Below are 18,194 nucleotides of genomic sequence, written 5' to 3'. Positions count from 1 at the left end.
TCAGTCAACCAGAATGATCTCATAATGTTCTTACTGTGATTGAGGCATGCAGACTTTTCCTTCTTGTTAGCTCTCTGTTGGTCACTCTACTTTATTTTTAATAAAATAAGAACTGAGTAGAGTCATTGCTCTAAATTCAAGCTGGAACTCATGTGAGATTGAAAAAAGTTTGTTTTGCTTATTTGTAAAATTATGTTCTATCTGGTTCCTGTCAGATACCATGTGAAAACAGCTTTTCTTGTGATATTATCCACTGGTTGCTGGAACCAAGAACTCCAGGATTCCATTTGAATGAAAAAAAATATTAGTAATAGTAATTAATAATAAAAAGATTAACCATGTGATTTAGAATTCCAAAAAAAGGGCTGGTTTGTTGCAGATTTAAGACAAAAGTTTTGGTCAGTTCTTACTTATTCTGGAGCAGTTTATTGTTCCTAGATATTCTGAGCCAGATTCTGTGCTGTACTTACTTCCTGCTAGGTTATAGCTCCCTGCTTCTCTCCCCAGCTCATCTCCAACTCTGTCCCAAGATAAAGCAATCTCTAATTAACAACGGTCTCTAAGCTGGGAATAGCTGGAGTGCATCTAGCTCTGTCCATGCCTCTTTCCTATCGCTTGACCCTGACATGCCCCCCTATACTAGTCTAATGAACATTGAAATTTGGTGATCTCTGAGGAAGAACATGGCAACTTTTATAAATGGTGCAGTCTGCTCACACATTGAACCCATGGATAGGGCCATAGTCTGTAAATTGTTTTCCTATCCTTTGGATTGAAAGGTGCTATGTAAAATTTATTATAGGAAATGGATATCATAAACAAAACAGTCTTGGACATTGTAAAGATGTTGAGGGTTGCTTTTTTCTCTATAAACACCTGTTCAAGTGTGTGATGACAGCTGGTAATATTTTTTTCTCAAGATTCCTTTTGCAGCTGTGCTTACATTCTTCAAGGATAAAACAGCCTATTTGCAGCTTTTATTACATCTATAAGAAATTACCCTCCATACTGTTTTGTATAGTGCCAATCAGAAACATGTCTGTTGCGAAGCTCTTATACGAAAGTGATACAGGTCAATAGAATGTGAGAACCAATTTAACATCATTGCCTTCATCTGTTGTAAATGATACACAACAACTTGTATAATCTGTGTGATTGTTAACTTTCCATAAACTGTTTTAATTTCTAAACAGCATATTGTGATAATGCTATCTAAGTATTCGACTGATGTAAAGTCTGTGCTAAGGTTTGCTAAGACTGATTTATGCAATATTACTATAGAAAATGCAGGAAAATTGTGTTATATTTAAGATACTTTAAATTATTTTAAAGGGTATAAAATATCCCAAAGAAGAAAAGTCTGTGCTATCGTATCAAGACTAATAATATTTAATTCCGAAGGATTCATCTATAGTACTGCAAGTTTTCAACAGAAATTCTATAAACAACCAAAACTTGGTTTACCATTGGGCAAGGGAGCTAGACTTCACAGAAGAAATAAAGGGCCTGATTCTCCACTTGCTTCCTCCTTCTACAGTCATTTACACTTAGTAAAGTGGGTATAAAACACTACCAGTCTGATCTGATAGTGTTTTTATATGCACTTTTCACTTATTTTACATGGCAATATCCCCAGAGGTGCAAAGAAATAGAGACTCAGGCCTTAAGTCCTTATTATAATGGATGAATAGTAAGAGTAGAATCAGCAAACCAGACCATATCTTTTCTGTGCTGTTAAGATTGATACAGAAATTTTATACTGAGAGCTTGATTCTGACTACAGATCTGTGCTTCAGCTCTCTAAAATTTAGAATAGCATGTACCAATATGGGCTTGTCAACAATAGAAAGTTTAGCTGCTTTAACTATAGCTGTATAGGTTAAGTGGTAAAACCCCGCTACTGTGGACACAATTATACTGGCATAAAAGTGCTTATATCGGTATACTTATTCTAGTTTGGGAACTAGAATAAGCTATATCAGTATAAGGCATCCTTTTACAACTATAACTGTGTCCACACCAGGGGTAGGTATAAATCACGCCCCTTTAACTGACATAATTGTACCACTAAACTTGTAAGCGTGGACAAGTTCTGTGCTACAGAGCAGTCTCCACACTAGTAACCTGAGAAGCCAATGGGAATTTTGATTCTAGCGGTAATGTGGGAACAGGCCTTAGATTGTTTATTCTTATTCTCCCACCCCAAAGAGGTGTATCTTCAGATCCATACGTCCTCCATGTTTGTGATGGCAGATCTTCCAAAGGTAAAAGGAATGACTAAAACAGTGGTTCTCAGCCAGGGGTACGTGAGATCTGGGGGTACACAGAGATCTTCCGGGGGGTATATCACCTCATCTAGATATTTGCCTAGTTTGAGAAGAGGCTACATAAAAAGCACTAGCAAAGTCAGTACAAACTAACATTTCATATAGACAATGACTTGTTTATACTGCTTATATACTATCCACTGAAATGTATGTACAATATTTGTATTCCAATTGGTTTATTTTATAATTATATGGTAGAATGAGAAGGTAAGCAATTTTTCAGTAATAGTGTGCTGTCAAGGTTCCTTCCCCACTCTGAACTCTAGGGTACAGATGTGGGAACCTGCATGAAAACCTCCTAAGCTTACTTTTCCAGCTTAGGTTAAAACTTCCCCAAGGTACAAACTATTTTACCCTTGGACTTCCACTGCCACCACCAAACTTTATCTGGGTTCCTGAGAAAACATAGTTTGGACACATCTTTCCCCCCCAAAATCCTCCCAACCCTTGCACCCCACATCCTGGGGAAGGTTTGGTAAAAATCCTCACCAACTTGCATAGGTGACCACAGATCCAAACCCTTGGATCTTAGAACAATGAAAAAGCATTCAGTTTCCTTACAAGAAGACTTTTAATAGAAATAAAAAAGAATCATCTCTGTAAAATCAGGATGGTAAATACCTTACAGGGTAATTAGATTCAAAACATAGAGAATCGCTCTAGGCAAAACCTTAAGTTACAAAAAGGACACACAGACAGGAATATTCATTCTATTCAGCACAGCTATTTTCTCAGCCATTTAAAGGAATCATAATCTAACACATACCTAGCTAGATTACTTACTAAGTTCTAAGGCTCCATTCCTGTTCTATCTCCGGCAAAAGCATCATACAGACAGACACAGACCCTTTGTTTTTCTCCCTCCTCCCAGCTTTTGAAAGTATCTTGTCTCCTCATTGGTCATTTTGGTCAGGTGCCAGCGTGGTTACCTTTAGCTTCTTAACCCTTTACAGGTGAGAGGATTTTTCCTCTGGCCAGGAGGGATTTTAAAGGGGTTTACCCTTCCCTTTATATTTATGTCATGTGCTGTGACACTTGTATTTTTATGTCTGATTTTGTAAGCAAGTAGTTTTTAAGTGAAGTGAAACTTGTGGGTATGCAAGATAAATCAGACTCCTGAAAGGGGTACAGTAGTTTGGAAAGGTAAGAGCCATGGGACTAAAAGATTTAGCCAAAAATATAAATTGTTCCCAAGCTAATGGCTGGATACATTTGTTTAGTAAATACTGGGCTTTTTACATGCCAAAAGTGGTAAATGAGTGAATGGATTTGTAGAGGTAATGACTGAAACCAGCTTTTCTCACCTTTGCTAGATGCTGAAGAACACATTGATATGGTGGTTTCAGAGTAGTAGCCGTGTTAGTCTGTATCTGCAAAAAGAAAAGGAGTACTTGGGGCACCTCAGAGACTAACCCAATCACCATTCCCCTGTAGAATCAAACTGAGACATCACTCACTGTAAATTGTGCAGATCTGTGACCATCCCTCTCCATTCATATAGGGTGAATGAAATAGTTAGGTTGACATTTAAATTATCATCATTTATCCTTATTGGCATATTTTATGCCTAATTCAGTGATGCAGAAGACAGGATTTTAATATTTGGATGGGACTCAAGCAAAACTTGGAAGTGGGACCTCCACCCCACTGCAAATCCATCTAATCCCTTGTGACTGTCTCAATGGAAAAAAATACATAGTTTCCACTCAACAAAAATATATTAATCACTGAACACAACACCCCAATTCCTCAAGCAAACCTCCACACAACACCCACCCACCCATCTTTTCCCCCAATACAGACCCCAAAGCAGGTCCATTAATTCCACCTTGTAAAACAAATCCAGTAATTCTGCCCCGCCACGCAACCCAACCCAACCCATCCATCTATTCCCTTCCTCTCAGCACATGTATATAGGCCCCAGATTTCTCAGCTGCATCCTCTGCTCCTCTTCTCAGCTCACGATCCTTCTGATTCTGTGACTTTTCTCATCCACACACACTCACATACCCGTTTTTGAACATATACTCGTTCACTTGCACCTAGCCATGCATAGGGCTGGCCGGAAAACTATTTCATTTTGTGACAATGTATGAGGTTTTAACATTTGTTTTTATTGTGGATTGCACCCTGGCCTCATTCAGTGCACAGGACGGACAGTGGTCAATGAAAAAGCAGCTATTCCATAATTTGTGTTTTCCCCATTGTTCAATGTGTGGCCCCAGGCCTTATTACTGCACACCATTCAAACCTTGCTCTGCATACAGAACTGTGAATTTCTTCATGGACTTATCTGTGGTGCTCATCACTATAGTATCTGAATGCTTTCCAAACATTAATTAATTAATCTTCACAATACCCCTGTGAGGTTAGGGGAACATTATTATCTCCATGATCAAACACTTTAATTTGAAAGCACAGCTATGCTGACTTCAGTTGCAATTGCAAGTTGTCAACCTCAGGGACTCAACTTGGGCACCATAAAATAAAAAACAATGTCCATGTGTGAATAGTTTGGTGTAACTGATTTGCCAAGCATCACATGGAAACTTTGTGGCACGTGCAAGGATAGAATCCAGTTCTCCAGGGAAGATTCAACTTCCTTAACCAAGAGACCATCCTTTCTCTTCCTGCTGCCCTCTTCCACATTTGCTATACACCATCCAACTTCTGTAACAAATGAAGCAGGGTTCCTACGAGCAACACTATGCAGACTTGATTCGTCCCCATCCTGTGCACTGAATGAGACAGGGGTCCTGTGGAAAAAATAATACGCTTCTGAAATTAATATCATAGTGCATACACACAAGAGGGACCAGTTAAGTTTTCACAGACAACGTTAAATCTGGCATGTCCTAACTTTTGAGTGCTCCACATTCAAGATCTATAGATGCATACATATTTATGCATATCAATCTATAACATGCATAATAAGCCAAATTCCACTCTCGGATGCTATGATGATAATGAGAGAAAAAGGGACACTTCAGAAATGAGTGGTGAAATCCTGGCCTCATTAATTAAATGTGAGTTTTTCTGAGGCCAGGATTTCACTTAAGATTTTGATTTAGTTGCTGTTGACCAGGAGCCAAATTGTCAAAGGGATTTCAGTTCAGCCTCAAATTTTACACTGAATATAATTTCTAAACACTTGCATGTGCACATTTAAAACTCTCTCAATTGCATATTCAGGTGAGAGATTCTGTCTCTGGAGACTGGAGAATGCAAGTCATAGAAACCACATAAAACTCATTTAGCCCCAGAAGCACATCTACTAGTTAAAAAATTCTGCTTCAAACAAAATCCTTTGGTAACAGAGAGAACACTAGCATGTGCTGGGAAAGCAGTTTTCTCTTGATGTTTTCCTAACCACAGACCAGCTGCTCCCTTCCAAGGTTCAGTGCACAGAGTAGCAAAAAACAAAAAATCTGCACAGAACAGGCCTAAAACTCAAAGAAGGGCATCTAAGAATATCCTGCTCCCCTTGTTCCTGAGCCTACGGAAGGCCTTTTTTATGAACACCACATGGTTGGGGCTCTGTCAATATGAGAGGTTGTGTCATCTTGAGGGAATGAGGCACAGCTAGCAAGCAGCTGCACATGGCAGCAAAGAAGTCAGGGGTGACGAGGTTAATGATGTGACATTATTGAAGCGGTTTCTGCAGTTATATGATATATCTGTTACACTGAAGACTGTGATCTTTCTTTCTTTTAAAATAGTCACTACAAACATTAGAGTGGGCTTTTTAAACTGATAGATGTGTAAACAAGACTATGCCATTGTAAGATGAATTTTGCTGTTTAATGATAATTTTCCAAAAAAACCCACACTAGTTAAAGCTAGAGTGGCTGGTTCCTTTAGATTTTTAGATTTCTTTTAGATTTTTTTCCCAATTATTTTTTGTAAGAAAAAATAGTAAATACTAAAATGTGGGGAGAGAGGAAAAGGAAGTGCTTTTGATATAAACATTAAGTGAAATTAACTCTTGCTGTACTGAAATCAGTAGAGTTACAGTAAAGATGAATTTGCTCATTATCTTTTAAGTATCCTATTTGTTTTTTCTAGGTGTCTGGGCACAAGCAGTAAATTTATACCATTGTTAAAGAAGGATCTGCTTTAAGTTTCTGAGCCTCAGCTGTTTACTAGTAAGACTTAGATGACTTTTTACTCAGAAAATTACCCAATCTCATTTACAATAAATCCTTTAGCAAACAATTGTTGTAGTTTCGATATTTCACATAAAGACATGTTTTGGATTTAATACCAGATCATTTTATAATGAATTATAGCAAGTTGGTTTTATTTTGTATTTTCAACAGGATTATTTTACAGATGCAAACAGAGCATTGAAGAAAGATTCTCAACAGGATTACCATCTTGAGTATGCTATGGAAAATAGTACACATACAATATTGGCTTTTAGCAGAGAGCTGCACACTTGTGATACAAATGATAAGAGTATAACGGTAAGGTGTTTTCCTTTTATATAGAGAGAGACACATAGATCAAGTATATAAAAATGTACCATGACATTGAAGCCAGTTATCAAAAACTCCTCAGATTATAAAAAAGAAAAAGAACTACAGAAATTAATCTACCAAATGTGTTTATCCAGCTATTTGACTTTCCAAACTTTCCATTTTGGGGCTTCGATTAATCATGTAAAATTTCAATATTTGGATGTATTTTAGAAGGCATGGGCAGTTAAAGTCAAATTCGAATTTCTTTCCCTCCCCTTCTATCTGTTTCTCAGACCTTTCCCAAATTTCTTTTGTACTGAGTCTTACATGCTTGACGTCAGTACAGAAAGATGAGTTTCTGGAAAATTTGTGCATATAGCAGGATAAACATATTTTATATTTGATTTTCTGTATTTTCTCTTTTTTTAAGCAGAGCAGTATTTTTTAATATGTTTATTGTCCAAGTTAAGTTCTTTTATTTACTGCATGGTAGCTGCAATAGTCTATTTATTTCTTTTTATGCAGTTTTAAAATATGTACTCACTGACAATAGCATTAAAGATGACTGAACAAGCAAAAGACTTGCATCAAGTCATTCACTTTGGTATGTTAATCTTCTAACTCTAGAAAGTTCGCTATGATAGGAAATGCTTTTTTAATCAGTGTTGCAGAGTTTAAGGCCAGAAGGGACCATGGGATCATCTAGTCTGACATCATATATCACAGACCACTAAACATCACCGAGTCATCCCCACACTGAGCCCAACAACCAGAATTAGAACAAAGTATTACAGCCTGCAGGACACTAAACTATTGTGTGCCACAAGCAGAGAACAGGAGGGACCGAGATGCATTGTCTGGGTATACCGAAAGAAGGACAGGAGACACCTGATGTGGATTTAATCAGGCTGCAACTTTATTATATAGATGTCTGGGACTACCTGGCAGATAAGGTGTACGGTGCAGGCAAATCCATATTTATTAAAATCATTACCTGGGGCTTCCACCAGCCCCCCTTCATTTTCCATCCCAGTCCCCGCAGCCAACCTGTGGCTTGGATCTTATCATCCACCCATTCATAGGAGGGTTAAGGTGGCTATGAGAAGGGAGTTGTGGGGGCATGGCTCCCTGATGTACCAATCATAGGAGTTCCCCAACCACCCTCTCCTCTCTGTTCCTTTATCCAGCACCTCCTTTTAAGTCCTTTACCAGGCCATTTATCTGGTCACTGGATGCCTTCCCTATGGGGTAACTGCACTGGACATCTGCCCCACACTTACAAAATAAATTACAACATATGGCCTACCCCCTTTTCTTCTTACCAGAAAAGGTCATCCCTGATGTCTGCTGTGGGGAAGGTGAAAAAACCTGACTCCACCAAAGCCAATCTGGTAGTGTGGGGAAAATTCCTTCCCAGCCCCCCTTAAAAAGGAGTGACTAGCACAATGCCCACAGCAGGTCCTAACCCACCTGATATTTGACACTAGAGGATGGAGGATGGGTGGGTGCTGCCTTGCCTGCTGCATGGAACAAAGGGGCTTCCCACGCCCAGGGCTTGCACCTTTATGTCCTTCAGACCTTACATTCCTGGGGGGCGAGTCAGCGCCCGCAAAGCTGACCACCATTCACGTTTTGCAGCAGTCTCTGACCTCACTCCCCCACCCCCCTGCACAGCTGCCCTTCTTTGGCAAACCCAGCCAACATCTGCCCCGCTTTAAGTGCGGTGCAGACATTCTCCTTCTAGCAGCTGATCGCAGGAGAAGCACTGGTAACCCCTCTAAAAAAAGACTTGCCTTCTTTGCTTGTTTGTTTGCTGTTTAGGGATCTGTTCTGCTTCCTGTGGCAGTGCATAAAACTTACTAACCTTCGTGGGAAAGACACATATACCTTGATGGCACGCATTTCTCAGTGGCAGAGTAAACCTCCAGCTGAGACCAGCTGAGCCCTGCAAGGAGATCTCTGTGAAACATGTTTGGAGGAGAGCCGTTGTAGATACATGGGGGTGGATTATAAAAACAGGGAAAGGGTGGCTCCAGCAGAGCAATGACAAGTCACTACAGCTCTGGATCTGCCTTGGGAATGTTGTGAACTAAACTGTGAGGAAGGACTTCTTCCTATACCTAATCAGAAAAGATTTTGTTTTCAAGGAGAGCACAGTAAGGGTGATATGGGCCTATCACCACAAAGACATAGGAGAAGCAGGCCAAAATTATCATGGATCAAATCGCGGCTCAAAGAGTCTACGTTTACTGAACCCTGAGAAAAAGAATGTTATATCTGCCTCTTTGCCATACTTTGACTTGACAAACCAAGACGTAAGTTACTTTGGGTTTTGTTTTTATTTGGAGATACGTAGTGGTGGGGGTGGGAGGCGGGGACTGAAGCAACATGAAAAAAGTTTGACTTTTATATTAGTGTTTTCTTTCCCTTTTTATTAAGACAGGTGCCTATACCGGACAAAGACACAACATATTGGTGCCAAATGTTTAAGATACCTATACATCATGAAAAGCATCATGTGATAAAGGTATGTGACTCAGTCTGAAGAGTCCAATTTATACCCTCCTGTTTAGAGATGTCCAGAGGACAGCAATTCTGTTTCACAGCAACTTTCAAGGTTTTCAAATTTGTTTTTGTTCTGCACTTGGACAAAAACAAAGAAACAAACAAGATCTTTCAACTATTTTTGTGAAAACAGGAGTAAGGAAGGGGGTGTGTGTTTGTGTGTGTGTGTGTGTGTGCGTGTGACAGAGAGAGAGAGAAAGAATGGGTAAACTAATTTGGGTAAAAAAAAAACCAAAAAAGCCACAGGCTTTTTTACAAAGCTCAGAGCAAATTCAAACTGGTTTCAAAACTGCAACTAGTTAGCATTATTCCTTATATTATATATTTTTTAGCCTCTGTAACTTCTGGTTCAGGCTGGACCCAGAAGCTCAAAAACACTTTGAGAAAGATGGTGCTTACACTCTTCCTCACAAAACCAATAATGTGATGTACCTTAGATTTCACAAAAGAGCCCACTCTCACAATAATTCTGTTCTACTTTGCCAGACCAAAGTGAAGTAGATAGTTCAAATAAATATCCATCTGTTTGGGTGCTTATCTGAATCAACAAACATTTTTTAGATTCACTCCTCATTAATTTAAGGTATGTAATATGTAATAATAAAATTATTGTGTCAGTGTGAATAGATGTTAAAAGAACAAAGTAAGAATTATTTGAGAGAAATTTCAGTCTTGAGGAAACAAAATTAGATGGTGCTAGTTAAAAGGAGCATGATCTTGCAGTTAGTAGTCCTTGACTTGAGTGGCACTATACAATTATTATGTATGAATAAGGGTTGCAGGATCAGGCCCTAGGTTTTAATTTTTCCTAAAACCCATTGATGTTTCAAGTAAAAACATGAAGATGTTACTACTATTGTTGGGCTTCTCTGTTATGTTCATGCATCTCCAATAAGTTCGGTGAGATTGCAAGGGTCTAAAAACAAAAGGTACATCTACACTGCAAAAAACACCCCCAGCAGAGAGTCTCAGAGCCCAGGGCGGGCTGTGGACTTGCGCTACAGGGCTAAAAATAACAGTGCAGACATTCCTGCTTTGGCTGGAGTCCAGGCTCTGAAACCCAGCGACAGGCGTGGATCTCAGAGCCTAAGCTCCAGCCCAAGGTAGAATGTCTACACTTCTATATTTATCTCGGTAACACAATCCCAAGTAAGTTGACCTGGGTTCAGAGACTTGCTGCTGTGGGGTTCTTTTGCAGTGTAGACATACCCTAAGAGAACTTGACCCATTATCTCAAATGTGTATATGAGACATGGTTATTCTGCGGTACCATGGGTTTAATCAATTTTCCAGTGGATAAATCGTTAGGTCCAAATGATGCTGCCAGTTACTTGCATGTAAATCCCATTGAAGTAGGTGGTAACCAGTCATACAGGGGTATATGTAAAACAGAATTTGGCCTGCAATACTAATGTGTGAAAACTCCTTGCTATCTGTTTTCAAATGATATAGGCTCAGAATATTAAGCACCTATGCACGTCTTTCAATGCTGATCTTAATAGCAACTGTACACATGTATGCTTCACTGAAAAGACTGTGTGTAACTTGCCTTAAGATGCTTTGCATGACAGCTACTATAAGTGCACCATGTGAATGTAGTATGTGGCCGGTTGAAGTTTGAGAACTTAAGCTGAAATTCACTTATTGGTTGATTTTTTTTCACAGAAGTGTGGTGTTTCATATTCTGTACTTATGCTGTGATTTATAATGAATATTAGAATCTCATAAACTTTGAAAGTCTCCTGTTTGATATTTTATTATAAATAGCTGACAATTTTAATATTATTTTCAATGTTTTTCTGACTTGGGGAAGAAAGCAATGTTGTAATTTAAATGGTGTAGTACTCACTGACAGCTGAACTGATTACAGAGAGAAGGAGAGAAAAGGAATTGTGAAAATCCTGTTTTAGCATTTCTTTCTAAGGGTAGAACTTGAATTTTCAGATATGTCACAGAGCTATATAGCTGACTTATGCGGGCTTGTTGTGGATTTATACAGATGTATTCTTGCAAACACATTGTGCATTTCCAAATGCTTATTGATTACACAAAGGAATGGGATTATGGATTTCCAAAAAGTCATGGGCCATGCAAACAAAGATAGAAATGGACAAAGGACAAGCCAAATGCGTTATCTGCTTTCAACAAACTGATTGGGCTATTTGGATACATAAGTAGATGTTGATTCATGGTTTCTTCTGTTGTATACATTCAGCACAAACAAGGCATCCCATTTTTAGAAAGAGAAAAAGCCATGTGCATAACTTTAAGTACATAAGCAGTCTCATCAGCTTCAGAAGGACTAAACAATTAGTTATGTACAAATGCTTAAGTACTTTACTGGTTTAAGCCCTTAAGCTGGTCCAGCTCCAAGTTAAGTAGAATTTGGTTCATATAGCACACCTTTTCTTTCTCTCTTTCATTTCTTTTTGTTAATTATTATTATCCTCTGACTAATTTATTTTCAGATATATTAATTTTCATTGTAAAGTACAATATTTTCTCTAGACAAGACCTTAGGGAAATAGAGATAAAAGTAAAGCTAGGCAGTGAAGAATGTTAAGATTCTCTGATTGTAGATGGTTGAGTTGAAAGAGGTAAAGAAAGGGAAGTGATTATTGTAAAAAAAAAACCTGTGAAACCTGGGATGTGGTTCTAGTCGCCCACAGTAGGAGACATCAGTCCCCCGTTCCCACACACAGAGCAGTCCAACTCTGCTGGTGGTGAGTAGTCTCCACCTTTCTAAAAGATGCAGTGTTCATTCTCCCTGCATTCCCCGGAGAAGCTATGTGCTTCACGAGTTCCTTCCAGGCAGTGCAGCTCTGCTTCACCCCCACTGTAGGCCTGAAAGCCACAATCTACCCCTAACCGCTTTTAGGAAATATGGTTTTCTCTGGGTGAAGAGCCTGCCAAATTGAATGGTGGTGGCTGTTAGTTCAAAGGCATTTAAGACTGCATTAGGTGCTGTTTTGGAGACTTGCATGTTAAGGAAGTTAGGGCCCAATCCTACAAACCTTTACTCATCCAAGTAGTCCATTGAAGCCAGTGGGACTGTTTGTCTGGGTAAGGTGTTGCAGGATTGGGCCATTATTCCTACTACAAGGTACGGTAATGAAATAACATATGTTAGTGAACTAACAGTTCTTTCTATTAGTTCAGGATTTCACACACAATGTAAAATGCCACCTGCACTATTTTCATTATCTGGTACTTTGCCATATGTAGAAAAAAAACCCATAACATTCACTTTGTTTTCTGTGGGCCAGATCCTCAGAAATCAGCATTTCTCCACTGTCTCTATATCTTAGAACAAGATGCACCAAGTGACATGTAAATTACGTGAGAGACAAGGTTGGTGAGGTAATATCTTTTATTGGACCATCTTCTGTTGGTGAGAAAGACAAGCTTTCGAGCTACACAGAACATTTCTTCAGGTCTGGGAAAAGTACTCCGAGTGTTACAGCTAAAGGCAAGGTGGAACAGATTTAGCATAAGTAGCTAGCACTTATCTTAAGGGACCATTCAAGGTAGAGTGACCTGTTAACACCTCTGCAGTCATAGGACAAAAAGAGGGAGTTAGTGGGTTACGGATGGTTGTAATAAGCCATAAATCCAGTGTTCAGACCATGATTTTTAGTGTCTAGCAGAGTTATGAATTTAAGCTCCCAGGAATCGACATGGCTACAATTGCACTGCATACAACGGGTAAATTATGTAGCAGATAAGACTACTTCTGTATTCAACACTTAGCTGCAATGAGGACAGGAGCAAGTAACTATGCCTTACACCATATCTGCTAACAGAGAAGAAAACGTAAGTACAATAAAGGGTCACTGAATCAGGGTTAAAAGAAAAGAAGTACTTGTGGCACCTTAAAAAGAAAAGGCGTACTTGTGGCACCTTAGAGACTAACCAATTTATATGAGCATAAGCTTTCGTGAGCTACAGCTCACTTCATCGGATGCATGCAGTGGAAAATACAGTGGGAGGATTTTATGTACACAGAGAACATGAAACAATGGGTGTTACCATACACACTGTAATGAGAGTGATCAGGTAAGGTGAGCTATTACCAGCAAGGGGGGGAAAAAAACCAAACCAACCAAACAAAAAACCTTTTGTAGTGATAATCAAAGTGATAAGGTGGGCCATTTCCAGCAGTTGACCAGAACGTGTGAGGAACAGTGGGGTGGGGGTGGGGGGCGGGAATAAACATGGGGAAATAGTTTTACTTTGTGTAATGACACATCCACTCCCAGTCTTTATTCAAGCCTAATGTAACGGTGTCCAGTTTGCAAATTAATTCCAATTCAGCAGTCTCTTGTTGGAGTCTGTTTCTGAAGTTTTTTTATTGAAGAATTGTGACTTTTAGGTCTGTAATCGAGTGACCAGAGAGATTGAAGTGTTCTCCGACTGGTTTTTGAATGTTATAATTCTTGATGTCTGATTTGTGTCCATTTATTCTTTTACATAGAGACTGTCTGGTTTGGCCAATGTACATGGCAGAGGGGCATTGCTGGCACATGATGGCATATATCACATTGGTAGATGCGCAGGTGAACGAGCCTCTGATAGTGTGGCTGATGTGATTAATCCCTATAATGGTGTCCCCTGAATAGATATGTGGACACAGTTGGCAAGGGGCTTTGTTGCAAGGATAGGTTTCTGGGTTCGTGTTTTTGTTGTGTGGTGTGTGGTTGCTGGTGAGCATTTGCTTCAGGTTGGGGGGCTGTCTGTAAGCAAGGACTGGCCTGTCTCCCAAGATCTGTGAGAGTTATGGGTCATCCTTCAGGATAGGTTGTAGATCCTTGATGATGCGTTGGAGGGGTTTTAGTTGGGGGCTGAAGGTGACGGCTAGTGGCGTTCTGTTATTTTCTTTGTTGGGCCTGTCCTGTAGTAGGTAACTTCTGGGTATAATCAGGGTTATGATTTCTCATTTTAATTTTCCTTTATTTTATATTTCTTGGAACTTTAAGTTCCTTGAGATAGGGACTGTGTCTGCCTATATATTTGTGCAGGCTCTACTAAACCCTCCTGTTTGAAGGCTGTAGGAGCTACTGCAATACAAATAATATAATAATAAATAATAATAAATGATCAATTTACCTGTCATAAATACAAAGTATACTTTCAACAACATAGAGAGGAAGCTATTTGAACCAGAGTCAGTACCAGGCACTAAACTGTATTTGTATACAGCTTCAAACAGTAGAACAGTATCTCCTCCTCTTGTTTCACTAAACTTCTAAGGGTTTGTTCAGGCTTCATCTACACCCACTCGATCCCATTATGAACTTTCTGGCTGCAGAACCAAATATCAGTGCAAGAGGCCAATTTTAAAAATCGCAATAGGTAGAACTGAAGAAGGGGACATGTTGGGGATAGAGTATGTCAGGCATCATCTAATCCGCACGCTGGACCTGTAAGATGGCTGTACAGTAGCTCTGAAACCCCAAGATGAAACTGCCTTTGTTTATCAGAGCAGTGTACATCACCTCTGTGCAAAAACCTCCCACAGCTAGATGTGCATTTGCCCGTCTTGTTGCTTGCAGCTCCAAGATGTGGCATATGCTTGGGGCTTGCGGCCATGCAGTACGTTTTTATTTTTCCTATACATAGAAATTAGCCTTGAGTTTTCTCAAATGCAGGGGCTCAGGCTTTGTGTTGTATTTGTTACTCAAGACTTTCTAAAATATAAGTTTAAGTCTATTGATTATTCAGATTCTTGCACTGCTCTAGACAATTATTAACTAGCCATTCTTGAAAATGAAAGTTTGTCTCACTTTTTCTAAATGTGCTTTTATTGAAATGAGTACACAAAGAGTATCATATTCATAAGGCAAAGTCGTCTACACCACATAAGCTTCTCACAGGGAATGAGTGTGGGAGAGGGGGTGTCTGCTGATAGGGTAGTCCCACTGCCCTATGAAAAGGTCTCTGCATCGGTCTTGCATAAGCCACATTGAGCATGGATTTTGTGTGCCTGGATAATTGGCCTAGAGGGGCCACTGGTGCTGTGCCAACCCTTAGATTGGGGTAGGAGCTATGTCAGTAAGAGAGAGAGAGAGCAGCTCCACACCCCCAATTGCTCTGTATGCCACCTGCCTGGAGTCTGAATACTCAGGTTTTCTGCAGGTAATGAAAGGGTTAGTTTAGGTTATGCCATTTTATCTGGTCAAAGATTACGTTTTTTAAAAATTCTTTTTATTATTTCTCATTCTATGTAAGAGTTCTCCCCTGGAGGCACATTGAAACTTCTGAAATCCATTTAAGTACCATCGTGTACTCTGATTTCCATTGCTTATCTACATCGTGTGACAACACATCTCTTTTGTCACGTCAGGTCTCAGCATTTCTCCCTGTGGTGTTGAGGAGGCCTGGGGTAAAACAGGCTGACACTGGAGGTTTAATATTTCACATGGTTTATTTACAATATTTACAGAGTTGTCCCCAAAGCATCTTTAAACAAAAACAAAAAAATTACATTTCCTAACACCAGCTGGAGTACTGCCTCTTTTTATGTCACTACCAGTTGCCAGCCACCCTCTCTGGGTCCAGCTACGTTGAGAACCAAGGCCCCCACCCCAAACAAAAGATTTCCGCTTATAGAGGAAAACAGCTCTTCACTACGAGAAACCTTTTCCCTTCACTGCATGCAACCCTTCTGCAGCTTGTTTGTCATCCATCCTCTCTTATCCCTCTCAGTGGAAGAGATTTTTAAAGGTCACAGGCTGCCCTTCATTAAACTCAGGTGTCGATAATTAACTTGAGGGTAACCTCTTTCAGTTCATAGGAAAAAATGCTTTAATCATTTTAAGACTACTATACCTACCTTCAACCACCCTTCCAGAACTGCCCAGGTCTGACTTTGTCACAATATATAAAAATGTCACCAGATCGCTTTCACTATTAATGCTTTGTATATCTATTATTTTTTGTCTTATTTTTCAATTTATCTGGTGACCTTATTTCTTCATTTTTTTTCTGAGCTTGCACCATACAGATGTTTGCCATACATATGTCATGAAAATGACAGTTTCAAATTCATTAGAAACACTTCTACAGAAACTATATTTTTGAAGCGTGTTTTAGTGCTTTTATCTCTTTCTGTTCATGATTCTTCAGTAACATTTTTTTTTTTACAGTTTTTAGCTTAGGCCTCAGTGCTTTCTTTCTCCCTAAGACTTATTTTAAGTGGATTACTTACTAATTTAACTGCATCAGCCAAAATTATATTATACATTACTTTGAACCTGTGCTTCTTAGGTATAAATACTGACCTCAGATCTCCCAAATGCAGCATTGTATTTCCTACTGCAATTAAAAAACTTAAATACAATATTACCCGCTTTATACAAATGTTCTCCCAACACACCTGGCACACCTCTGTTTCCCTTCACGTACTTGAGTGGTGTATGCACACTTCTGTCAATTTATAACATCTGTTGATGAAAGAATGTATGTTTTAGAAGCCAAGAACTCCATAATCACTTTGCTTGAAGGTTTTTCAGCACTAAGTGTAACATGACCATACTAGTTTCAACACCCAATCCATTTTTCCTTCTTATTTGCTTAACCTCCTTAAAGTATCTTTTTTTAAATTTGTGGAACCAATCTTGCAACTCCTAGTAATAATAATCTCTACATGAATAGTAGTAATAGGCAGAAAAAAGTTGTCTGAGACTGAATATTGGTATTAAGGATATCTTCCATGGCTTGCAGTGTTGTAGTCATGTTGGTACCTGGATATTAGGGAGACAAGGTGGGTGAGGTAATATCTTTTATTGGACCAACTTCAGTTTGTGAAAGAAAAGCTTTCAAGCTTACAAAGTTGGTCCAATACCCACCTTGTCTCTCTAGTATTAAGGATAGCCAAACCAAGTAGTATAAAATAAGAACTAACCCAGAATTTGGAACCTTCACCCAGAACTTTGAACCAGCCTTGCTAAAGATACAAAGAAATCAGCCAATGTGTTTCTTACCCATCCCCCCTGCCATTATTTTTAATGTTCATGCTGCTTGGAGGTTCTGTCTGGGACCAGAAGCAGAATAGCCAAAATACTGGAAGAAAGGCTGCACTATTTCCATGACCAAAATGGCATCAGAAAGTATTACAAATCCCATCAGAGAGCCTGCTTTTATGAGATTTGCAGCACAATTTTGCAGACTCTGCAGAGGTTCAGAGAGTATGGATGATGTTTGGATACGTACTCAAAACATCTCTTTCATGTGTCTCCATTCATTGTGCAGTATCACTCATGAGAATGGAGCAAACATGTTGACCAGTGATGGAATGGGAGAAAGTACAATGTTTAGGGTTTATATGGGTAGACACATAAGACACGATCAAAAATACATCTGGTTGGTCAAATATCAAGTATCTCTGAGTGTCTCTTGTACAATAAAACAAATAGCATATTGACACAAATAAACCTTTTTCATCATTATTAATATGTTGGGTGATAGAGAAGGTAGTGATAAAGGATTTTTAACTCAAATTTCTTAGGGAAGTAAATCACTTTGAGTCCCATTGATGTATCCTACTTCAAAATAAAAAAAAAAAACTGTTGTTTTTTTTAAGTCTGCTTTGAGGAGGTTTGGATTTTTTGCATAGGCAATTATTTTTTCTTTTAATCATCAAAGGATAAGTGAGAGAATAATCAAATCAGGCCATATATTTCACCAGGAAAAGCCTAGTTATAGAACACTGAAAAATGTTGAAGTACACTGTTGCATAACATATGTAACCAGTTTTCCAATACTGGTCTTGCAACTAGAAGGGAGTGCCTTTTAAACTAAGATTTATCTGCATTGGAGCTGGCTAGCAGCTGCTGGTTAAACT

General features: G+C 39.1%; 1 protein-coding gene across 1 annotated transcript in view; it reads left to right on the top strand.

The window, feature by feature from the left end:
- Positions 1-18,194, top strand: part of MOXD1 (monooxygenase DBH like 1) — an 84,204-nt gene that overhangs the window by 12,731 nt on the left and 53,279 nt on the right. Inside the window, exons 2-4 of the mRNA XM_074948446.1 lie at positions 6,647-6,793; positions 8,935-9,102; positions 9,231-9,314. Coding sequence (XP_074804547.1) covers positions 6,647-6,793; positions 8,935-9,102; positions 9,231-9,314 — 399 coding nt within the window. The remainder of the gene's footprint in view (positions 1-6,646; positions 6,794-8,934; positions 9,103-9,230; positions 9,315-18,194) is intronic.

The sequence above is a fragment of the Natator depressus genome, chromosome 3 (genome assembly GCF_965152275.1).
Source record: "Natator depressus isolate rNatDep1 chromosome 3, rNatDep2.hap1, whole genome shotgun sequence".
In the NCBI taxonomy this organism is placed as follows: Eukaryota; Metazoa; Chordata; order Testudines; family Cheloniidae; genus Natator; species Natator depressus.
This window is presented reverse-complemented; position numbering and strand designations above follow the sequence as displayed.